The sequence below is a fragment of the Tarenaya hassleriana genome, unplaced genomic scaffold (genome assembly GCF_000463585.1).
Source record: "Tarenaya hassleriana unplaced genomic scaffold, ASM46358v1 Cleome16, whole genome shotgun sequence".
NCBI lineage: Eukaryota > Viridiplantae > Streptophyta > Magnoliopsida > Brassicales > Cleomaceae > Tarenaya > Tarenaya hassleriana.
The window spans coordinates 2,611,715-2,630,080 of record NW_010965019.1 but is presented as its reverse complement, the minus strand read 5'-3'; the positions used below and the strand labels follow the sequence as shown (position 1 = coordinate 2,630,080).

The window sequence follows — 18,366 nt, the reverse complement described above, 5'->3', positions numbered from 1 at the left end:
CGACGGTGTTTTTTGGTGTCAATTGTAATTTTTTTCGATTAAATTATCACTGTTAATAATATTTTATTGTCTCGATTTCGATGTTTTTTTAGTAATATAATGAAAATATGGTCCAGAATGTTTTTGTGATTTGAGACTTTATAAGGCAAACAATTATATAATTTATAGTTAAAAATAGGTTTTCGAATAATGCTTGGTTCCATCTAAAATCAACTCTATGGTTATATTCCAAACTCGGTCTAATAATTGTAATAGTTCAACAAAATGAAATATAGAGAGATTTATTTAATGTTTTACTCTGCAATTTTGAGTTTTTCCAGATTTATTTACACACACACGCACACATATATATATTGTGTCACTTATAAAATTTACATTTTTTTTTAGAACATTTATTCCTATGCATATAAAAAAACCATATTTTGTATAAAGCAGAATGGAAGAGGAATCGTGCAATGGCCGGGAAAATAGAATAAGAGAACGTAGATATAAATCTTATAATATTTTTGTACACACCTTATAAATAGTAAAAAATAAATATACGTATATATACACAAATATATACATATAATACATATATACATTTAAGAGTTTGACTTCCCAGCTCATGCTATGTCCTCTACAAATCTCTTATGTGAAACATAATATGCAAAAGCACAATATAATAAGATTCATGTCTGTACATATACATAATACGTATATGTATATGTAACGTGGACCGTACAGTATGATACGTCAAAACCTTTATACATCTTGAGTTACCTCTCTTCGAAGGTATTATTGAAGCCAGATCTCAATAAAAAATAATCTAATCTATTGTATGCATGCATGCATGCATGCCATGTATGTATGTATGTATGTATGTATGCATGCCATGTATGTATGTATGTATGTATGTATGTATGTATGTATGTATGTATGTATGTAATTTTCATTATTCTCACCAACACAAATCGTATAAAACCAACGAAATTGAACAGTGTCTTATTAATTTACTCAATTTAGAACGAAAAAACCAAGGGTACTTAAACATATATTTACAATAGTACCCTCATATAAAGTGTATATATGTGTATGTATAGGTTATATATATATATATATAAATATATATAGTTTTATCCACACAATCTTTTTCCCCTAAAATAGTGGATGGGATTTTACTTTTCTGTGGCTGATATTTCTTTGGTTTTTGTTATGTTTTCTTTGCTTTCCTTTTTTCCGTTTTGGTTTCGGAAATTCAAAAGGTACGTTCTTCTATAAGGTGTCCTCTTGCGCAGACATCCTCGTGAACCTTTTTAAAAAATATTTATATATATATATATATATAAATATATATATAATTGTAACCTTCCTTTGCCCGTGAACTCCCCCATGCATCGCCTACATTGAAATTATCCTTCTGTCCTTTATTTCTTGAGCAAATTTTCCAAACATACAAGACTTCATTGCATTGGAATTTGTCTATTGACATCTATATTTTCATTTTGATCTATTAGTTTTCTTTTTGTGTTCTAACAAAATTCGGAAAACAATATATATTTTCGAAACACGTAGAACTAATCAAAGCTCGGATCTTCATATCGATCGAAAGGTCTGATTCTATCAATTTATCTATACTTTATAGTAAATTTATAATGAAGTTGATTATATTTTCGAATGCCATATCATGTTAATTACTAGTATATGTGTTTTCATATGTTAAAATTATTAATGTATCAAGTTGATTAATTAATCCTAGTAATATAATATATATATATATATATATATATATATATATATATATATATCTCCCACCAAATAGGATTCTCTTGTAAGAATCAACCCATAATCACAACAATAATATAGATATTAAAAAAATGAGTTGATTTGTTAGATCGAATAAAACCAAATAACTTCGTCTATTTAATTTAATTTTTTTTTTTTTTTTGCACTTGTCTCTCTGTCGACACGCGTAGATAGTGTCAATAATATATAGGTTAATGTAAAATAATATACGTATATATTCGCTCCCCAGTTCCATCGACGATTTTGTCCACATGTATGTTGCGTGGTTCCGCAAGAAAGTTAGTCACGAGTTTGAATGTTGGATCATATAATCCACGAAACAAAGGAATCGGCTTAATACATTATAGTTACATATGAATATATATTTTGGGTTTCGGTTCACTCTATTTTATATTAGGTTCAAAATTGTTTTTGTTGAAAATATGAATTTTATATTAAAAAAAATCGGGATTAATTCTTGTATGCCAATTAAATTGTTTCTAATTATTTAATTATTAGGAATTATGAAAGAGTTTCGTTTCCTATGAAATTTATATATTAATGTGCCTTCTATTTGAACTGGATTTTTGTTGGTTTAGGCGATTTATAATGTTTTGTGATATAAAAATCTGTACATTTGTAATAACTTTTATCGGATGAGTACATTATTTTTTTGCTATTTATATTTATATATATTTGATAAATAATAAAATTGATTGATAGTTTTGAATGTTTCTAAGTTCTCTAATCGACTATTATCTCGTAAAAATGATGATAACTTAATACTAAAATGAGGTGTGGTGCATAATCACGCAAATGATTACGTGTATTGCATACGGATCATGACCATCAATACTTATTTGAAACAAAGGACTAGATAATCCGCATGAGTTTATCATATTGATACGAGATATGATTTGAATCTCATATAATGGTTCATTTTTCGATCCTCATATATATCTAAGATATCTATGGTATCTGACATGAGAAACATAATGTTTTGATTACGCCACTTTAACCGAATGATTATAAGAGTATTACTCAATCATGTTATGAGTGAATAGAATTGTAGAAATGTATAACATCACTATATATGATTGTTATTTATTATTTACACACTGTTTTATGAACGTAAAAAACAATCAAAATTGATAAGGTGTATGATTCTATTCGACAAATATTACATGACAAAAAGATCATTACTTGAACTATTATTGACATGCGGTCAAAACACATGTAACTCTATTTATAATTAATAATAATAATATCTTGTTAGAGATCATTTATGATTTGTGGATCGAAATTAGATTTTCTGTCTGTTATCACTTCGTATATATGACGTATATATGAGTTTTAATTTATAGGATCACGCACATAATGATGAACGAATAACATCTGATAAATTGAAACGATGAGAATAATCGAATTTTTCTCAGAAGCCTCGATCGGTCCGGACGGTGCACACATATATACGTGACCTAATTAAGAATGCGCTAATTTCAACAATTAAAAAATAAAAAAAAATTAATAAAATTGCGGAGCACTTAAAATTTGGGACCTCGTGGAAAAGCAACGGTTTCCACACCCCTCTAAGATGGAATTCTTGTGTCTAAATATACACATGATAGAACAAAAAAAATACATTAATGTTATTTTGATGTGAGATTTATATTTCGAATTATCTTCATCATTACTGAATTTAGGAAGGAAACTGAGTTTTTTTTTTGTGGTAAAATGGGGTGAGAATGTTATAAGAACGGTCCTATATTTCACGCACATATACACACACACACGGGCGGATCCACATGTATTGGTGTGGGTCCCACGCCCCCATATATTTTGCTAAATTTTTATTTATTTATTTATAATAGTTATAAAATTTTGATAAAAAATATCAAAGGCCCCCATTTAATTTTTTGTTTTGCCCCCTCTCCTCTCATTTTTTTTATTATTTTAATTTTTTTTCTTTCTAAATATTAGATCTTGTTACGCTTTTTTTCTTAATCTTTATTTCCATATTTTTTTTGCTTTTCTCTCTCAATTTTCTAAAAAAATTACAAATTTAATATTAAACACAAGACAAAAAATAAACAGAAACTAAATTAAAAACGTCAAAGTTACAATTTTTATTTAGTTTATTTTATCGAAAATTATATATTTTAGACAAATATAAATAAAATTATTATAGATAAATTTTAAAAATAAAAAAAATCATAGAATTTAGTAGTAAAATATAAATATTATTTTGACAGTATATTGTTTATATAATATTTTAGAGTAAATGTTTTGGTACGATTTTATAATCGAACCGTACAAAACTGAACAATACGATATTTTATTTAATCCGAACGGTATTATTTTTAGAAAACCAAATTTATTGATATGAACCGAATTTTTAAAAAACCTGAAAAATAATTTTTTTAATAAAACATCACATACATTTTTTAATAAAAACTGAAACCAAACCGAACTGAATATGATATTATAACCAATTGATACATATTTTTCTAAAACCGAAAGATTCGAACCGATCTATTTCTAAACCGAATATCGAAACGGTCATCTATTGCCCCCACTAATATTTTTTTCTGGATCCGCCACTGCACACACACATATATATTTTTGGTATATTACATATGCATACATATACATACATACATTATATTCATATCAAAAGCTATTTTTTTTTTGGTAACTAGCTATGTATTTGTTCTAGAAACAAATGCAGGCATATGTGCTCCATATTATATATATATATATATGTGTGTGTGTGTGTGTATACACACACTTATGTACACAATGTAGAGCCAAAAGTGATAAACATTAGAATTTGTGTGGCGTTGGGGGCGTTGCTGTTTGGAGCTGTGGTGGTGGTTGTGCATGTGAATATCCAATTCAAGATATGATCAATTGGACCGTCTTGTAATTACACAAATTAATCACAATTCCCAATCACATATATATTATAAATATAATGTTGTGTGTTTGTATCCATGTATGAACAGTATATAATATTGGAGTGTCAGATTTGATTTACCGTTTCTGTTGCTTCTTAAAATTAGAAAGACAAAACATATGTGGCTTCATCTCCTCTTTTTTTCTTTTGTCGCAACCACTTTGTTCTCATTACACTCGACGACCTTAGCATCATGCGCATAACTTGCCATATATATATATATATATTTATAAAGTTTTTATTTGTATGTGTGTGTGTAATTAATGTTCGCAAAATACCAAAGTCAAGGATCACGTGTATATTTATTTCATCCGCAATTAACGTTTTGTCTCTTATTTTGCCCTAATACTATTCTGTTAACATTTGTTGTCTAGATGCGTGTACGTTTTTTTTAATTAGTATTAGGGCAAAATCTTAACAAAATAAACATATATAGTCATATAATATACCATACCACGTTTGTAACCGGAACGTTAGAGTTTGTATATGATTTTGAGAGAATTATGCAAAAATTGATATATTTTTATGTGAGTTTACGAATTTACATATTTTCTATAATATTTTTAAAAATTGATATATTTAAGTGGGGTTTTCATACATACATATACACATAATGATTGTATCTCACAAGAATATGTTTTCTAATCTAATTCTTAATGTATTTACTATTTTTATATCTGTAATATATTTTTTCCATAAATATTCTCCAATTATAGCTTTATGAAAGCTTTATCTAAACCCGTAGAAATCAATAATTTAATAGCTAGTCGTTCCTATATATATATATATATATATGAAAATTTAATTTTATTTCTGAAATTTCCACAACTTGTGGGTTCGAAATATGCGAGAAAAAATAACACACTACTACAGAATACACATCCGTGTGTATATTTTCATGATTTTACACTTTAAATGGGCCCGTGGGCCCATAACAAAATGTATACACCTAAAAATCGGCCCAGAAGAAGAGAACATTCAGTGTTCATTGAAACGCTGTCGTTTGTTGTAGCCGTCAAAACTCCTCTCCGGTCTCATAATCTTTGGGGAGAAGCGCGAAACAGAAAAACCCTAAACCCTAGAGAGAACGAGACACGAGCTAAGTTCTTCGAAAATGATAATCCCAGTTCGTTGCTTTACCTGTGGAAAGGTAAAATATTTTCCTTGGAATCATCTGGATTCTGAATATTTGTTTGATCTTGATGAATTGCTTTTTTAGGGTTTCGATATTTTTAGGGCTTGTTTGGGAAAAATATTAAGGCTTTTTATCGTTCTCAATCGGTTGTTTCTTCTCATGGGTTGTTGATAAACTGAGCAAGTACTTGGATAGTTGGATTGAGACATGATCGGTTCAATATCATTCGGGTATATAATAGATTATTAGCTTGTAATTACTTCTGTGATTGGTGAGATGTTGAACTTTTTTTTTTAATCATGATTAGGTAGGTGTTTGTTTGAGAATTGAGAAATGAAGTGTTGAGCTTGCTTTACGTGTTGAACATGTGATGTTTAGGTGATTGGCAACAAATGGGACACATATCTTGACCTTCTCCAGGCTGACTACTCCGAAGGGTAAGTTGCCTGCAATTGGTTTCATCTTCCAATTCTCATCCGGTGGTACTTATGTTGATAAGCATGTTGTCATTTGGACATGAGGTTAGTGACCTTAGAATTAGATTCTTCTCAAACCCATATCAGTTCCGTTTGTGTTTCGAGAAGCAAAATACTAGAGCAATAATCCCGGTCAGATGAAAGCCAGGAATACAATTTGGGCTCTAGTTTATGCTATAGTGTTCGGGCTCTAGTATGTTACTTGCATTGGGTAAGAGTTTGTCCTGCTCGGTTTAGTCTTTCCAGGCTTATCGTTTTTTTTATTCTGCATCTCGAGCTTATAAATTCTCTCTTCTACTGTAGAGAGTGAAGGTAGTCATTGTGATTTTCAGTTGTCGCTTTTTCAATGTTCTGTAAGTTCTTGTGGAGTATTTGGACTGTGTTTGCTTTGCATTTGGGTGGCTGATGCTCCGGACTGGCCTAGCATAATAGTGCACAACTCTGTTTCTCACTCTTGTTATGATAAATGTGATAACTTGGGATGTTATTTCAGTGGACAGTTGTTCCAAGCTCCAGCTACAGTGATAAAGAGGAATTCTAAATCTAATGATTCTAATCTTGTGGTATTCGGTTCTTAGTAGCTAGCTAATATCTTTAGCTGAGTAAGTTTGGAGATGCCCTGTTTACGTTTCTTCCTGATAGGCTGATTCTAGTAACAATGATGTATCTGAGTGTTGATGGGTGTTATTTTCATCCGAGAAGGTTTCTCATTTTCTTCGTGAGATAATGACTTGTCTTAACTTTATGAAAAAGAGAAGCCTTCATTGTCAACTTTTGAGTATTGATTACCATTGTCCAATCATATTCTTGTGAAAACGAAAATTTTATGTCTGGATTCAGAGATGCCCTTGATGCCCTCGGGTTAGTCCGCTACTGCTGCAGGCGGATGCTTATGACACATGTTGATCTCATCGAGAAGCTTCTGAACTACAATAGTACTCACTCTCTGTCCCTCAAGTCGGGTTTTTTAGTAGGCTTTCGCAATAGTACATCTTTGCTGATTCCCGTTTCTACATCCGGATTTTTTTCTTGCAGCTCTCGAGAAATCTGACAACACTTGAAGGATATGCTATAACCAACAAAACCGAAGACACTTTTGTCTGAATCACATTGTTATCGGCGATTGGTAATGACTAGGTATTGACATATACACACACACACACACGAATTCTTTCATCCAAAAAGCCGATCTATGTATTGATCTCTTCCCATTTTGGTTCATTTTGATGATCTGGGAGTGGTTGTGACTTGTGAGTTCTTAATAGCTACATTCTTGAATCAGCTGAGTTCAAGGTGCTTTGGTTTCTGCTTTGAAAACGTTTGAGTAGTGGTGGTAGTACTAGTCACGGGGACATGAATAAGGTGGGTGAATTTGAATTACGTGACCATCTTATAGCCATGCAAGGGTCTCATAAATGCGATGAATAATGACCGTCCGAGTGAAAGTATTGCATATGCTGAATTTGCGGAGAGCCTTTGGAATATTCGTGGTTCGTCGCCGTGCACGTAAAAGGCCCGTCTGTGAATTACTGATATTTCAAGTGGCTATAGCTTGGCCACAAAATAAAAGCATAACCAAACACTTTGTAAGGGCAAGGATTGTCCGGTCATTGTCTTTAAAATCTGACTTGACAAATTCGTTGTTTAGTCTCTATGCTCAAAAGGGTTTATGTAAAAGACCGATGATTTCGAGTGTTCATATGTTTGCCACAAAAATATAAAAAACAATGACAAATCGTTTTTTTTTTTGGCGATAAGGATATCGTAATCTTTGGACTGATTAATTTAGTGAACGATGAGGGATAAGGTTTTGGATCTATTATTTGATACATGCAACGAGTCTTTGCTAAGAAACAAATGTAATAATGGCACCAAGATTGAAAGATTGCGACTAAATTCGAAAGCTGGATCATGTTTTCGTAGAGGGAAAAATAGCTAAATAGAAGGGGGGAAAGGGGGGGAAAGGACGGTTTGATTGAAGTCAATTATCAAAGGACGAGTTAGTTCCCATTCATTTATCTCATGAGGTTAAGAGAGAGAGAGAGAATCTAATCCTTTTGGTTCCTCTCGTCTCTTTTTAGCCCTTCACTTGGATATCTCTGGATAACCATTACCCTTTTGCCATTCAATAACCCCCTCCCAATCTATACATATATCCACATGTGCATATATGCATATGTGTGTGGGTATATATATGTGTGTGTAGCTTCTGTGTAAAATATCCTCAAGTTTGTTCTTTTCCATATTGTTCCTTGTCTCCAAGATTCTTGGCTGTCCCTTTTTGCAGTGCCCTTTTTTGTTTTTGGTTTGAAGAGAAGAAAGAATGTACCATACACAACACAACCTCCCTTGTTTACATTGCCAACCGCACTCCTACATTCGAATGGTACGCATATTATATCGACATATATGTATTCGCTTGTGTATATACGTACATGTCACATATACATACATGACTGAACATATATATGCATCACCAAGTTTAATTGGGTTTGAATGAAACATTTTGTAACAGGTTCATCAACTGATAGAGAGGTGTATTATGCTTCAAATGACCCGTGACCAGTGCGTAGAGGCGTTAGCGGAGCATGCGAGTATCCGTCCCCTCGTTACCCTCACAGGTTCGATCTTGCAAAGAAACCCTTTGTCTGATGGCAAACATCTCTCTCTTAAAGGATCGGTAACTAACAGTTACTGTATGCTTTTTTTTTTCTAAGTTTGGAGGGAGCTTCAGAAGGAGAACAAAGAGTTCTTCCAAACTTATCAAGATTTCGTCGGCCGGAGACCGTTCCCGAGTAAGAATTTTTCCGATGTTTTCGCTCTTTTTTCTACCGTGTTTTCTATGAAAATGAGAACTTGTTAACCCTATAAGGCTAATGGTGCAAATAAAGAACTCAGTTCGCGAAGCGGAACTCGAGAAATTTGAATGTGTAAAAAAAGGACCAAACGAGCAAACTCGTTGTGAGCCAGCGCGCGAGTTAGACAAAAAAAAATATATCTTTTAAAAATTTTTATTTTATTTTTATTATTTGTTATATTCTTATTATTATTATTGTTTAATATTTTTATTTGGCCCATGAGTCGAAACAATCGGTTTAAACTAGGGGTGTCAAAACGAGTCCGGCTCGCGAGCTGGCTCCTGGTTCATCAGAAAACAAGCGATCTGAGGCACAATTTTTTCAACTCATTAAAAAACGAGCCTAACGAGCCAGTTTCATTGAACACGTGTTCAATAAGCCTGGATCCGCGAGTTACTCAACGAACTGACTTTTTTTTTTTAAATAAATTAAATTTATATAAAAAAAATTCTAATATAATTTTATATTCCTTTTTTTATGTCATTCATATGATATTATAAATATCTTAATTATTATGATGGTGATAATTGAAAATATTAAATTATACTGGAATTTTATTAATTTTTGATGTATTTATTTAAATTTATAGTTAAATTTAGAATAAATATAAATAAAAAATATTATATATCTCTAGTTCAATGAGCCGACTCGTTCAGATAGGAAAACTGGCGAGCGATCTGAGCCGAGGTTTTTCAGACTCGTTAGAAAACGAATCTAACGAGTTGAATCCAAAATGATCCGAGCCAAACGAGGCGAGGTGGCTCGTTTGACAAGTAAAGATTTTTGGACTAGTAAAAAGGTGAGTTGAATTGGACCCAAAACGTGTTGGTTTTGATCGGGTCGGGTGGAGCCGACCCGGTCCGTTTCGCACCCTACATACAGCACTAGTAAAGATGAACCCTAAGAACATGGATGATGTGAAGTGCTAGTATACGCATACTAATAATAGTATGAAGATAAATTTAATGAAATATGATGTGGTTTCCCGTTTTTCAGGTGGGCACGCACAACGCAAATCGCATCGGTTCGCAAGGAGAAAACGTTGAACAATTTGATAGTTAAATCGTATACAAGATTAATTAGCAGTAATATATATATATATATATATATATATATATATATGATCGACTGAAACAAATATATTCTGCTGGATTTATGATGATGATGATGTTTGCAAGCTGTAATATATATGCATGAAATCAATGAAGCTTGAAACAATGCTGGAGATTTTCGTAGAGGTTTAAATTTAGACGTGTAAGAGTGGTTGCAATAAATGTAACAAAATGAAAATGTAGACCGCGCATGAATAAGAAAGTGCTTGTCTAAGAAAATTGTTTATTAATCCTACATATTTATAATTGAGAATAATGGTGTATATATATATATAGGCAAAATATCCAAAATACCTTCTTTATGCTAAAACTACTTCTACACATACCCTTCTCCAGTTGTGACCTTGTGACCAGAATAATTGTATGATCACATGATGATCACATTGATCACAACGTTAAATTTTTGATGATTTTACCAAATGATTAGTGTGATATGTAAGGTGTGACCATGGTGATTTGATGTAATCATTATAAATTTAACGTTATGACCAACGTGACCATCATGTGACCATATATGAATTCTGGTCACAAGGTCACAACTGAAGAAGGGTATGTGGAGAAGTAGTTTTAGCAAAAGGAGGGTATTTTGGATAATGCCCATATATATATATTTATGCGTGTGCGTGTGTATATATTTGCAAATTCAAGCAAACTGATGATATGAACTTATCGGACATTAAAGGGCCAACTAATTGTGCCAACAAGAACAAAAGAAGAATGCCCTTTCCCTGTTACGATTTCTTCATAGGCTTGATTCTCATGAAAATGTCATTTTAATCATGCAAATATAAAAAGTTTTACGATTAGAAAATTTACTTGTGTATTAATAAATATAACATAATTAAAAAAATTCGTTTACAATTTTAATAGATTTTTTAATTTTTATATTGATATAGATTAAAATTAATGTTTTTATATAACAAAAATGTAGTATATTTGTTTTCATTCACATGTCGAGTAATACATACATATATATATATATATTAAGTGACTCATGTCATAAATAAGTTTGTTCAGAATTTAATGTTCGGAGACTATTCGACATAACTGTGAAGTGGTAATAATATAACGCGGAAGTCTTCAATACACATTGGTTGATTTGCCCCCATTTCACCATTTGCATTAAACTCTTGTTGTACTTTTTGGGTTTTCTCTTATTCTTAATTTTCTTATTAATCAACAAAATAATAGAAAATTTTAATAATTTTCTGGAAAATAAATATTTCTAATAATAAAAAATTAAACCTGAATAAAATTCGAATTGAGTAAAAAAAATTGAAATATAACAAATAAAAAATAAAATGGTTTTAGTTGTCCAAAACAAAAAAGGTCTGAAATAATTTTAAAAAAAACCCTAATCTAACATGCACCCTCTTATAAACATCAAATCTCAAGTTACTTACATTGTTAATCCCAAGTTAACTACGTTGTCAAAATAGGCCAAACTTTCACAAAAGCGATAAAAACAACAACTAAGCAACCAAGAGCCAACAAATTTACTATAAATTAAATTGCTAATTTTACATCATCTGTACACACAAAACCACTTTGGTCTACAAACCCAAGCTCCACAATTAGCGGTACACCCACAACCACAACAAATCATAGCCTTAAACCAAACATAACCGGGATGTACCGGCTCTATTCAATTGGTTAAACCGGTTCTATTAGCTAATTATTTATTAATTAACAGATAGAAAAACCTGCAACCTTTATCTGCCGTAATTACTTATTACCCACGATTTCTTTCTTTTTTTGAAGTTTTTGAATTTTTTTTTGGGTTTTAGCCATATAGTCAATTCTCAAAGATCTTCAGGGAAGGGAGGGACTGCTGAGACTCTGATCGAACCAATTCGAAGATCAGACAGAAAGGGTGTTCGAATATCGAAGTAATTTCACTCGCCTTCGTTCACTAGCATCTGTTTATGTGTTTAATCTTTGCTTCTGGTGGAAAATTTTTGAACCTTTCGTTCTGGGTCGAGTTTGGTTCTGCTTTTGATGATGTGGGTTTCTCTCTGTTTCGTTGGTCTTCTCAAGTTCGTGTTTGTGGTTTACTTAATCCTGCATTTGTTAATTTTTTTTGTTAAGAGTTCCCAGTGTTGTGGAAAGGTTTCGTCTTGTAGTTGCGTGTTTCTCGTCGAATAATTGTGTTGATCATGTCTTGCAATCCTATGGATTTATTCATCGGAAAGCTATAGTTTGAGGATATATTGTTGTATTTTAAGGTTTGTGTTCGAATTTGTCCAAGTTCTGAGAAATATTAGATACAATTTAGTGTTGATTCTTGTGTATTTTGTATATACAATGCGTCTTAAGTGCTTATTAGTTCGAAATTGGAGCTTGAGATGACTCGTTATGAGGGATATTTGCAGATTCCACAAACTCATCCTCACAAGAAGTATGAGCCAAGTGCTTGTGAAAACGAGATTTAATAATGTTTTCTGAATGTTGTTTTATCAGGAACCTCAAGCTTCTGATATTACAATGGCTGCTGATACAACAGCCCCAATTTATTGGTTGAATTGGAGGGTGTTCCTCTGTGCATTAGTCCTCTTATTTCCGTTAACCATAGCAGCAATTCTTATATGGAGATATGAAGGGGTTAAAAGACGAGGCCGTGAGAGAAGGGAAAGCCAGCGGGAACCAACTGGTACCGTGTTTGAGGATGAAGCTTGGAACACCTGTCTTAAAGGAATCCATCCTACTTGGTTGCTTGCCTATAGGGTCTTTGCTTTTGTTGCAATGTCGGCTTTGCTCATTTCCAACGTTGTCAGGGATGGAGGCGGCATATTTTACTTCTATACCGAGTATGTCATCAGAAAATTTGTGTCGAATCTGTTGTTTCTATCTTGCATGGCGTTAAGCAATCAAGTTTTCATTTCTATTGATAAACACATTGCCCTATTTTGCTGAATAAACCGTCTTATGTTATTGGCTAAACAGGTGGACGTTTACGCTTGTCACGCTCTACTTTGGGGTATAGCTTCTTACTATGTACGATATTAAAACCTCTCGACCTCGAAACAAACTTTGGCTATTATATGTCGAAAAGAATAGTTTCTGTCGAAGTTTTGGACACTAAGCTTTGATTTCTTTTGCAGTATGCTTCATCGCTGTCCATTTATGGATGCTTCTTCATACATGACAAGGAAGATGGTCGTAACATGGAGAGTTATACAAGCACAGATGCTGCAGAGCAAGGAGTTTATGGACTTACAGCCATTGACGAGGCAGTAAACATATCGAAAGCTTCTGATACATGTGAAGAAGTACCCCTTCGCAAAACAGCAGGGTTATGGGTTTACATCTTTCAAGTTGTTTTTCAGGTATAAAGTCTTCCGTTAGGTGCTTCTGCAATTCCTTTGTTTTCGATTGACAGAAAATGGTGGCTAAGAATTTATTGCCTTGCTAATTAATGGGCAATGCATGGTGATGTAATGGTTTTTGGAACTTATAAAGTTTTCTACCATGGCAGACTTGCGCTGGTGCCGTTGTGCTCACAGATATCGTGTTTTGGTTGCTTCTGTACCCATTCACCAAAGGTTCCAAGCTGAGTTTTGTAAGTTTTTGACTCTATATACCCTTTTACTTTCAGGACATGAACTGTTTATACATAGTTTTTGCCAGAAAGAACATAAGGGCTTCCAGAAGAATTCACGTTCTCAGATTCATGAACTGAAAGTTTGGTTTTTTCTGATGATTAAAATGTAAAACTTGACTGTGAACAGTGATAACCCGATTCAAAACAAGGTCTTGGTTTTTCATTATGGATGATATTATCAAGGTATAGTATCTTAATTACCCATAACATTTAGTCATTTCTTGTGTTTCCCATGGCAGCTTGCTGCGTGCATGCATTCCCTCAATGCTGTGTTTCTCCTCGGTGACACGGCTCTCAATGCTTTGGTAACTCCTCTTCTTGCAAGTACTCATTCTCCCCTTCCTGAATTTCAGACTAAACTTCTTGTTCATTCAGCGGTTCCCTTTATTCCGGATTGCTTACTTTGTTCTTTGGAGCGTGGCCTTCATGATGTATCAATGGATAGTCCATGCCTTCAACAATATATGGTACACTCTTAAAACAACAACTAAGCAACCAAGAGCCAACAAATTTACTATAAATTAAATTGCTAATTTTACATCATCTGTACACACAAAACCACTTTGGTCTACAAACCCAAGCTCCACAATTAGCGGTACACCCACAACCACAACAAATCAGTGTCTGGGTTCAGTCACTGCTTCACCAATCCTCTGATCTTGTAGTCTTGCAAGAAAGCTCCCACAGATTGAAGCCGGCGACATAACCCTTTCAAAAAATTTGAATTTTTTTTATTTGGGTTTTGGTTTAAGCTAAATGTATCCATCACTGCAGGTGGCCTTATCAATTTCTGGATTTGTCATCAAGATATGCTCCTTTATGGTATGAAACCTGCATTCAGAGCACTGTATCTATTGAGTAATACTAAGAACAAAGATCAACAATGACTGGTTAGGAAGAGTTCGGTTCATCATTTGTGAGCTTTTGCATTGGAAATCTACCATGGTTTTGCAGGTACTTGGGGGTTGGAGTGATGCATTTGCCGTGTTACGGCCTCTTTGCCCTGATATTCAAGCTGAAGAATAACTTGCTGCAGAGGTTGTTTCCGGAATCTTACCGGGGTCCCTAGGCGCGGCTTATTTGCCTATAATTCGTGGAATTTCGAAAGATCTCCGTCTCGAATGTGTTCATATTCTTGTTCTTGAGCGAGGGTAGAGCGAAGAAAAGAGAGGTGCTGTGATGGAAACCACGGTGTATACATCTATATTATAACAAAATTGAACGCCATTTTTATACCCAAAGATCAAAATCAAAGTTACCGCCGCCATAGATGTTCTTCTGGTTTCTGCTAAGCTTCCATATGAATGAACCCACATTGAGGAAAGCAGGGATTTCTGAAAATAAAAATGGCTGCTTTGCACGAATCAAGAACCCCACATTGAGAAAAAGGATGGATTTTTGAAGCAATCGTGGCTTCAACCCATTAGAAACAGATACGATTGTAGAAGAAGTTAGATTAGAAATGGTGGTGAAAGCAACTATATGTTGCCTCTTAACATTTTCTTAGTCTTGGTGGTTAATTTACGCTTCCGTTTTGGGTTGATATAGGACGGAGCAGATTTTGAAGCCCATTATGAATGAAAAGTCTAACAAAACCTAAAATGGGATAGTGATGTTATAAATAAAATATATTTATGGTGGAGCCCACGTATACGGTATTGTTCACACCGACCGTATACGTGAACAATACTTTCGGAATTTTTATAAATAGGCCATTTGAGTTCCTCCATTTGTACACTTTCAAGAGATAAATCAATAAAAAATACATTCTCCATTCTCCTAAAATATTGTATTCGGTTATAGTTAAACGATCTAATATCCGAGTCCTTTATATTTCCCTGATTTCATAACACGTTATCAGTACGAACGCTAGATAAGATAACTTATCTTTAATACTAATATTTTTATTCTTATGATATATACATGTATTCATTGATACTTGAATGGAATTAACCCCGAACTATATATGAATACCGATATTCTTTATAATTAATTTATGGACGGCTATGCCACCTCGATTATTATTCATGGACGGCTATGTCACCTTGATTATTATTCATGGACGGTTATGCCGCCTTAATTGTTAATCTGGACGGCTATGCCGCCTTAAATATTTATTTATTATTGGACGGTTGTGCCGCCTTAATTATTAATTTGGACGGCTTTACCGCCTTAATTATTTATCTGTTATTGGACGGCTATGCCGCCTTAATTGTTAATATTGGACGGATATGCCGTCTTACTTACTAATAGACTATTGTGTTTATTCTTTATGAATGACAATGCTGTATGAATTATTTTACTTCTGCATATGGTAATACTGCCACATATAAACAATTATATTATCTAATCTATATAAATTAATAAATATCCATCATGCAAAATATTATCATATATAATATTGATGGTCATTTATATAGAAAATGTTTTGAACAAAAAAATGTGTAAAATTTACAAATAAAGTTTTATAAATTCTTTCATATATCGTTACATTAATTATAAATTATTTGTTTCCTCAATAATTAGTTAATTATATATATAGCATAATCAATTAATTTTATAAAATAGTTTAATAATTCGTTTTGATAAATTATTTTATATATAGTTTTATAATATAAATTGGTAAAATCATTTATAAAATTTTTCAAAAAAAAAAATTTCCAACGGCTACCATTAAAAAAAAATCAAATTTTGGCTCATCCCCAACGGCTAGGAATAGTAAATTTTATCCTATAAATACACTCACTCATTCACTCAAAAAATTCACATCAAATCATCTCATTCTCTTCTCTTCTCCCACGGAAAAAAAATCTCTCAAGATGAATTTTATTAAAATTCTTTTTGTTCTACCAGTTTTAACAGCAACATTTACTATTTTCTTCGACAAAAATTCCGATCCATTTTTGTTTTCAATTTGCGTTGCGCTCTTACCTCTCGTTTACGTGTTGCTAATTATAACAATTTCTATGTAATCATGTATTTCACTATGTTGTCTTTTCTATGATAATGAATAAAGCTAATGTATGGTTTATTTTTTTGTTTAGTCATAATGGCAAGAATGACAAATATCGAGTTCGAGGTCCTCGACATATCAGGAAATAATTATTTATCATGGCAGTTGGATGATGAGCTGCATCTCGAATCAAAAGGTCTTGGTACCACCACTAAAGAAAAAAGTGCATCAAACGAGAATAAAGCAAAGACACTGATATTACTGCGACATCATCTTCATGATGATTTGAAAAATGAATATTTGAAAATCAAAGATCCTACAGATATTTGGTTAAAATTAAAAGAGCGTTTTGATCATAAAAAAACGGTGATCCTCCTCAAGACAAAATCAATGGATGCACCTCCGATTTCAAGATTTCAAGAATGTCAGTGAATATAACTCGGCAATGTACCAAATCATTTCGATTTTGAAATTATGTGGAGAAACAGTTACCGAAAATGAGATGTTGGAGAAAACTTTCTCAACAATGCATGCCTCGAATATTATAGTCCAACAACAATATCGAGAAAAAGGGTATACAAAATATTCAGAGCTTTTATTGTGCCTTCTATTGGCCGAACAGAATAATGAGTTGTTAATGAAAAACCACGCATCACGACCGACTGGATCTGTACCATTCCCTGAAGCGAATGCTACAGAAAACAAATCATTCCCTGAAGCGAATGCTACAGAAAAAACATCATTCCCTTGAGTGAATGTTATGTCTTATAATGCTCGAGGTCGTGGTTATTTTCGAGGTAGAGGCCGAGGCCGAGGTCCTGGTGTTAGCCGAAGATGGATCAGAGGAGATGATAAAGGGAATTCATCCCAAAATCATAATTTTAACAGTAATAAAGGGGGAGCACATAGTCATCAGAACAAGAGGATGAAAGAAAGTACATGTCACCGGTGTGGAATGACGGGACATTGGCCGCATACTTGTCGTACTGCTAAACACTTGGTGGACCTTTACCAGAAGTCGATTAAAGAAACAAAAGGAAAAGACATTGAGACCAATCATGTCATGAACGACTATGATGATGATGCTAGTGGTGCTAAAGACTTTGCACACATGGACCTTGCTGATGTTTTTGCCCATCCTGAAGATGAAGCTAGTTATGAATAAAACTATATAAATATTTGCATACTTCATATAATCAATATTATCTACATATGCAGTCTCATGTATAAATAATTTTATGATATGTTGTCGTGTCTTGTATAACTATTTCTGCTTCATAAGTTAGTAATGATATTATGCGTTATTAATATATCTTTTGGTAATGTTGTTTTGTTCTTGAATAGAAAACAAATATGGCCAAAACTGCGGACCAAGCAGGAGATATATGTTTGGCAGATAGTGCTACAACACATACAATTCTGAAAGACAAAAAATATTTCTCGAATCTGAGAATAAACAAAGGAAATGCTACTATTATATCTGGAAATGCAAAAATAATCGAAGGCTTCGG

At 33.0% G+C, this 18,366-nt stretch overlaps 3 protein-coding genes across 4 annotated transcripts; all 3 read left to right on the top strand.

The window, feature by feature from the left end:
- The first annotated feature begins 5,758 nt into the window (after positions 1 to 5,758).
- Positions 5,759 to 7,623, top strand: LOC104809603 (DNA-directed RNA polymerase subunit 10-like protein). The gene is made up of 4 exons (XM_010535644.2): positions 5,759 to 5,870; positions 6,234 to 6,292; positions 7,172 to 7,266; positions 7,367 to 7,623. The coding sequence occupies exons 1-4, from the start codon at positions 5,835 to 5,837 to the stop codon at positions 7,390 to 7,392; spliced, it is 216 nt and encodes a 71-aa protein (XP_010533946.1). The 5' UTR covers positions 5,759 to 5,834; the 3' UTR covers positions 7,393 to 7,623.
- Positions 7,624 to 8,361: 738 nt separating this feature from the next.
- On the top strand, positions 8,362 to 10,318 carry LOC104809602. Of its 2 annotated transcripts, XM_010535643.2 has the most exons (4): positions 8,370 to 8,717; positions 8,847 to 8,952; positions 9,049 to 9,126; positions 10,186 to 10,318. In XM_010535643.2, exons 1-4 carry the CDS (start codon positions 8,655 to 8,657, stop codon positions 10,233 to 10,235), a joined length of 297 nt encoding a protein of 98 aa, XP_010533945.1. In that variant the 5' UTR covers positions 8,370 to 8,654; the 3' UTR covers positions 10,236 to 10,318. The 2 variants fall into 2 exon arrangements, with proteins under 2 accessions (XP_010533943.1, XP_010533945.1); XM_010535641.2 differs by lacking the exon at positions 10,186 to 10,318 and having other exon boundaries at positions 8,362 to 8,717; positions 9,049 to 9,668.
- Positions 10,319 to 12,077: 1,759 nt separating this feature from the next.
- Positions 12,078 to 15,137, top strand: LOC104809601. The gene is made up of 9 exons (XM_010535640.2): positions 12,078 to 12,190; positions 12,762 to 13,108; positions 13,245 to 13,278; positions 13,403 to 13,627; positions 13,777 to 13,860; positions 14,142 to 14,207; positions 14,278 to 14,369; positions 14,677 to 14,724; positions 14,857 to 15,137. Exons 2-9 carry the CDS (start codon positions 12,786 to 12,788, stop codon positions 14,969 to 14,971), a joined length of 987 nt encoding a protein of 328 aa, XP_010533942.1. The 5' UTR covers positions 12,078 to 12,190; positions 12,762 to 12,785; the 3' UTR covers positions 14,972 to 15,137.
- The last annotated feature ends 3,229 nt before the right edge of the window (positions 15,138 to 18,366 follow it).

Excerpts from the sequence above, each read along its gene's own strand:
- LOC104809603 (XM_010535644.2), top strand. The coding sequence starts at position 5,835 with ATGATAATCCCAGTTCGTTGCTTTACCTGTGGAAAG. Across the intron at positions 5,871-6,233 it reads GTTGCTTTACCTGTGGAAAG|GTGATTGGCAACAAATGGGA; the intron begins GTAAAATATTTT and ends TGTGATGTTTAG. Across the intron at positions 6,293-7,171 it reads CAGGCTGACTACTCCGAAGG|AGATGCCCTTGATGCCCTCG; the intron begins GTAAGTTGCCTG and ends GTCTGGATTCAG.
- LOC104809601 (XM_010535640.2), top strand. The coding sequence starts at position 12,786 with ATGGCTGCTGATACAACAGCCCCAATTTATTGGTTGAATTGGAGGGTG. Across the intron at positions 14,370-14,676 it reads CATGCCTTCAACAATATATG|GTGGCCTTATCAATTTCTGG; the intron begins GTACACTCTTAA and ends CCATCACTGCAG. Across the intron at positions 14,725-14,856 it reads TCAAGATATGCTCCTTTATG|GTACTTGGGGGTTGGAGTGA; the intron begins GTATGAAACCTG and ends ATGGTTTTGCAG.
- LOC104809602 (XM_010535641.2), top strand. The coding sequence starts at position 8,655 with ATGTACCATACACAACACAACCTCCCTTGTTTACATTGCCAACCGCAC. Across the intron at positions 8,718-8,846 it reads CGCACTCCTACATTCGAATG|GTTCATCAACTGATAGAGAG; the intron begins GTACGCATATTA and ends ATTTTGTAACAG. Across the intron at positions 8,953-9,048 it reads TCCCCTCGTTACCCTCACAG|TTTGGAGGGAGCTTCAGAAG; the intron begins GTTCGATCTTGC and ends TTTTTTTCTAAG.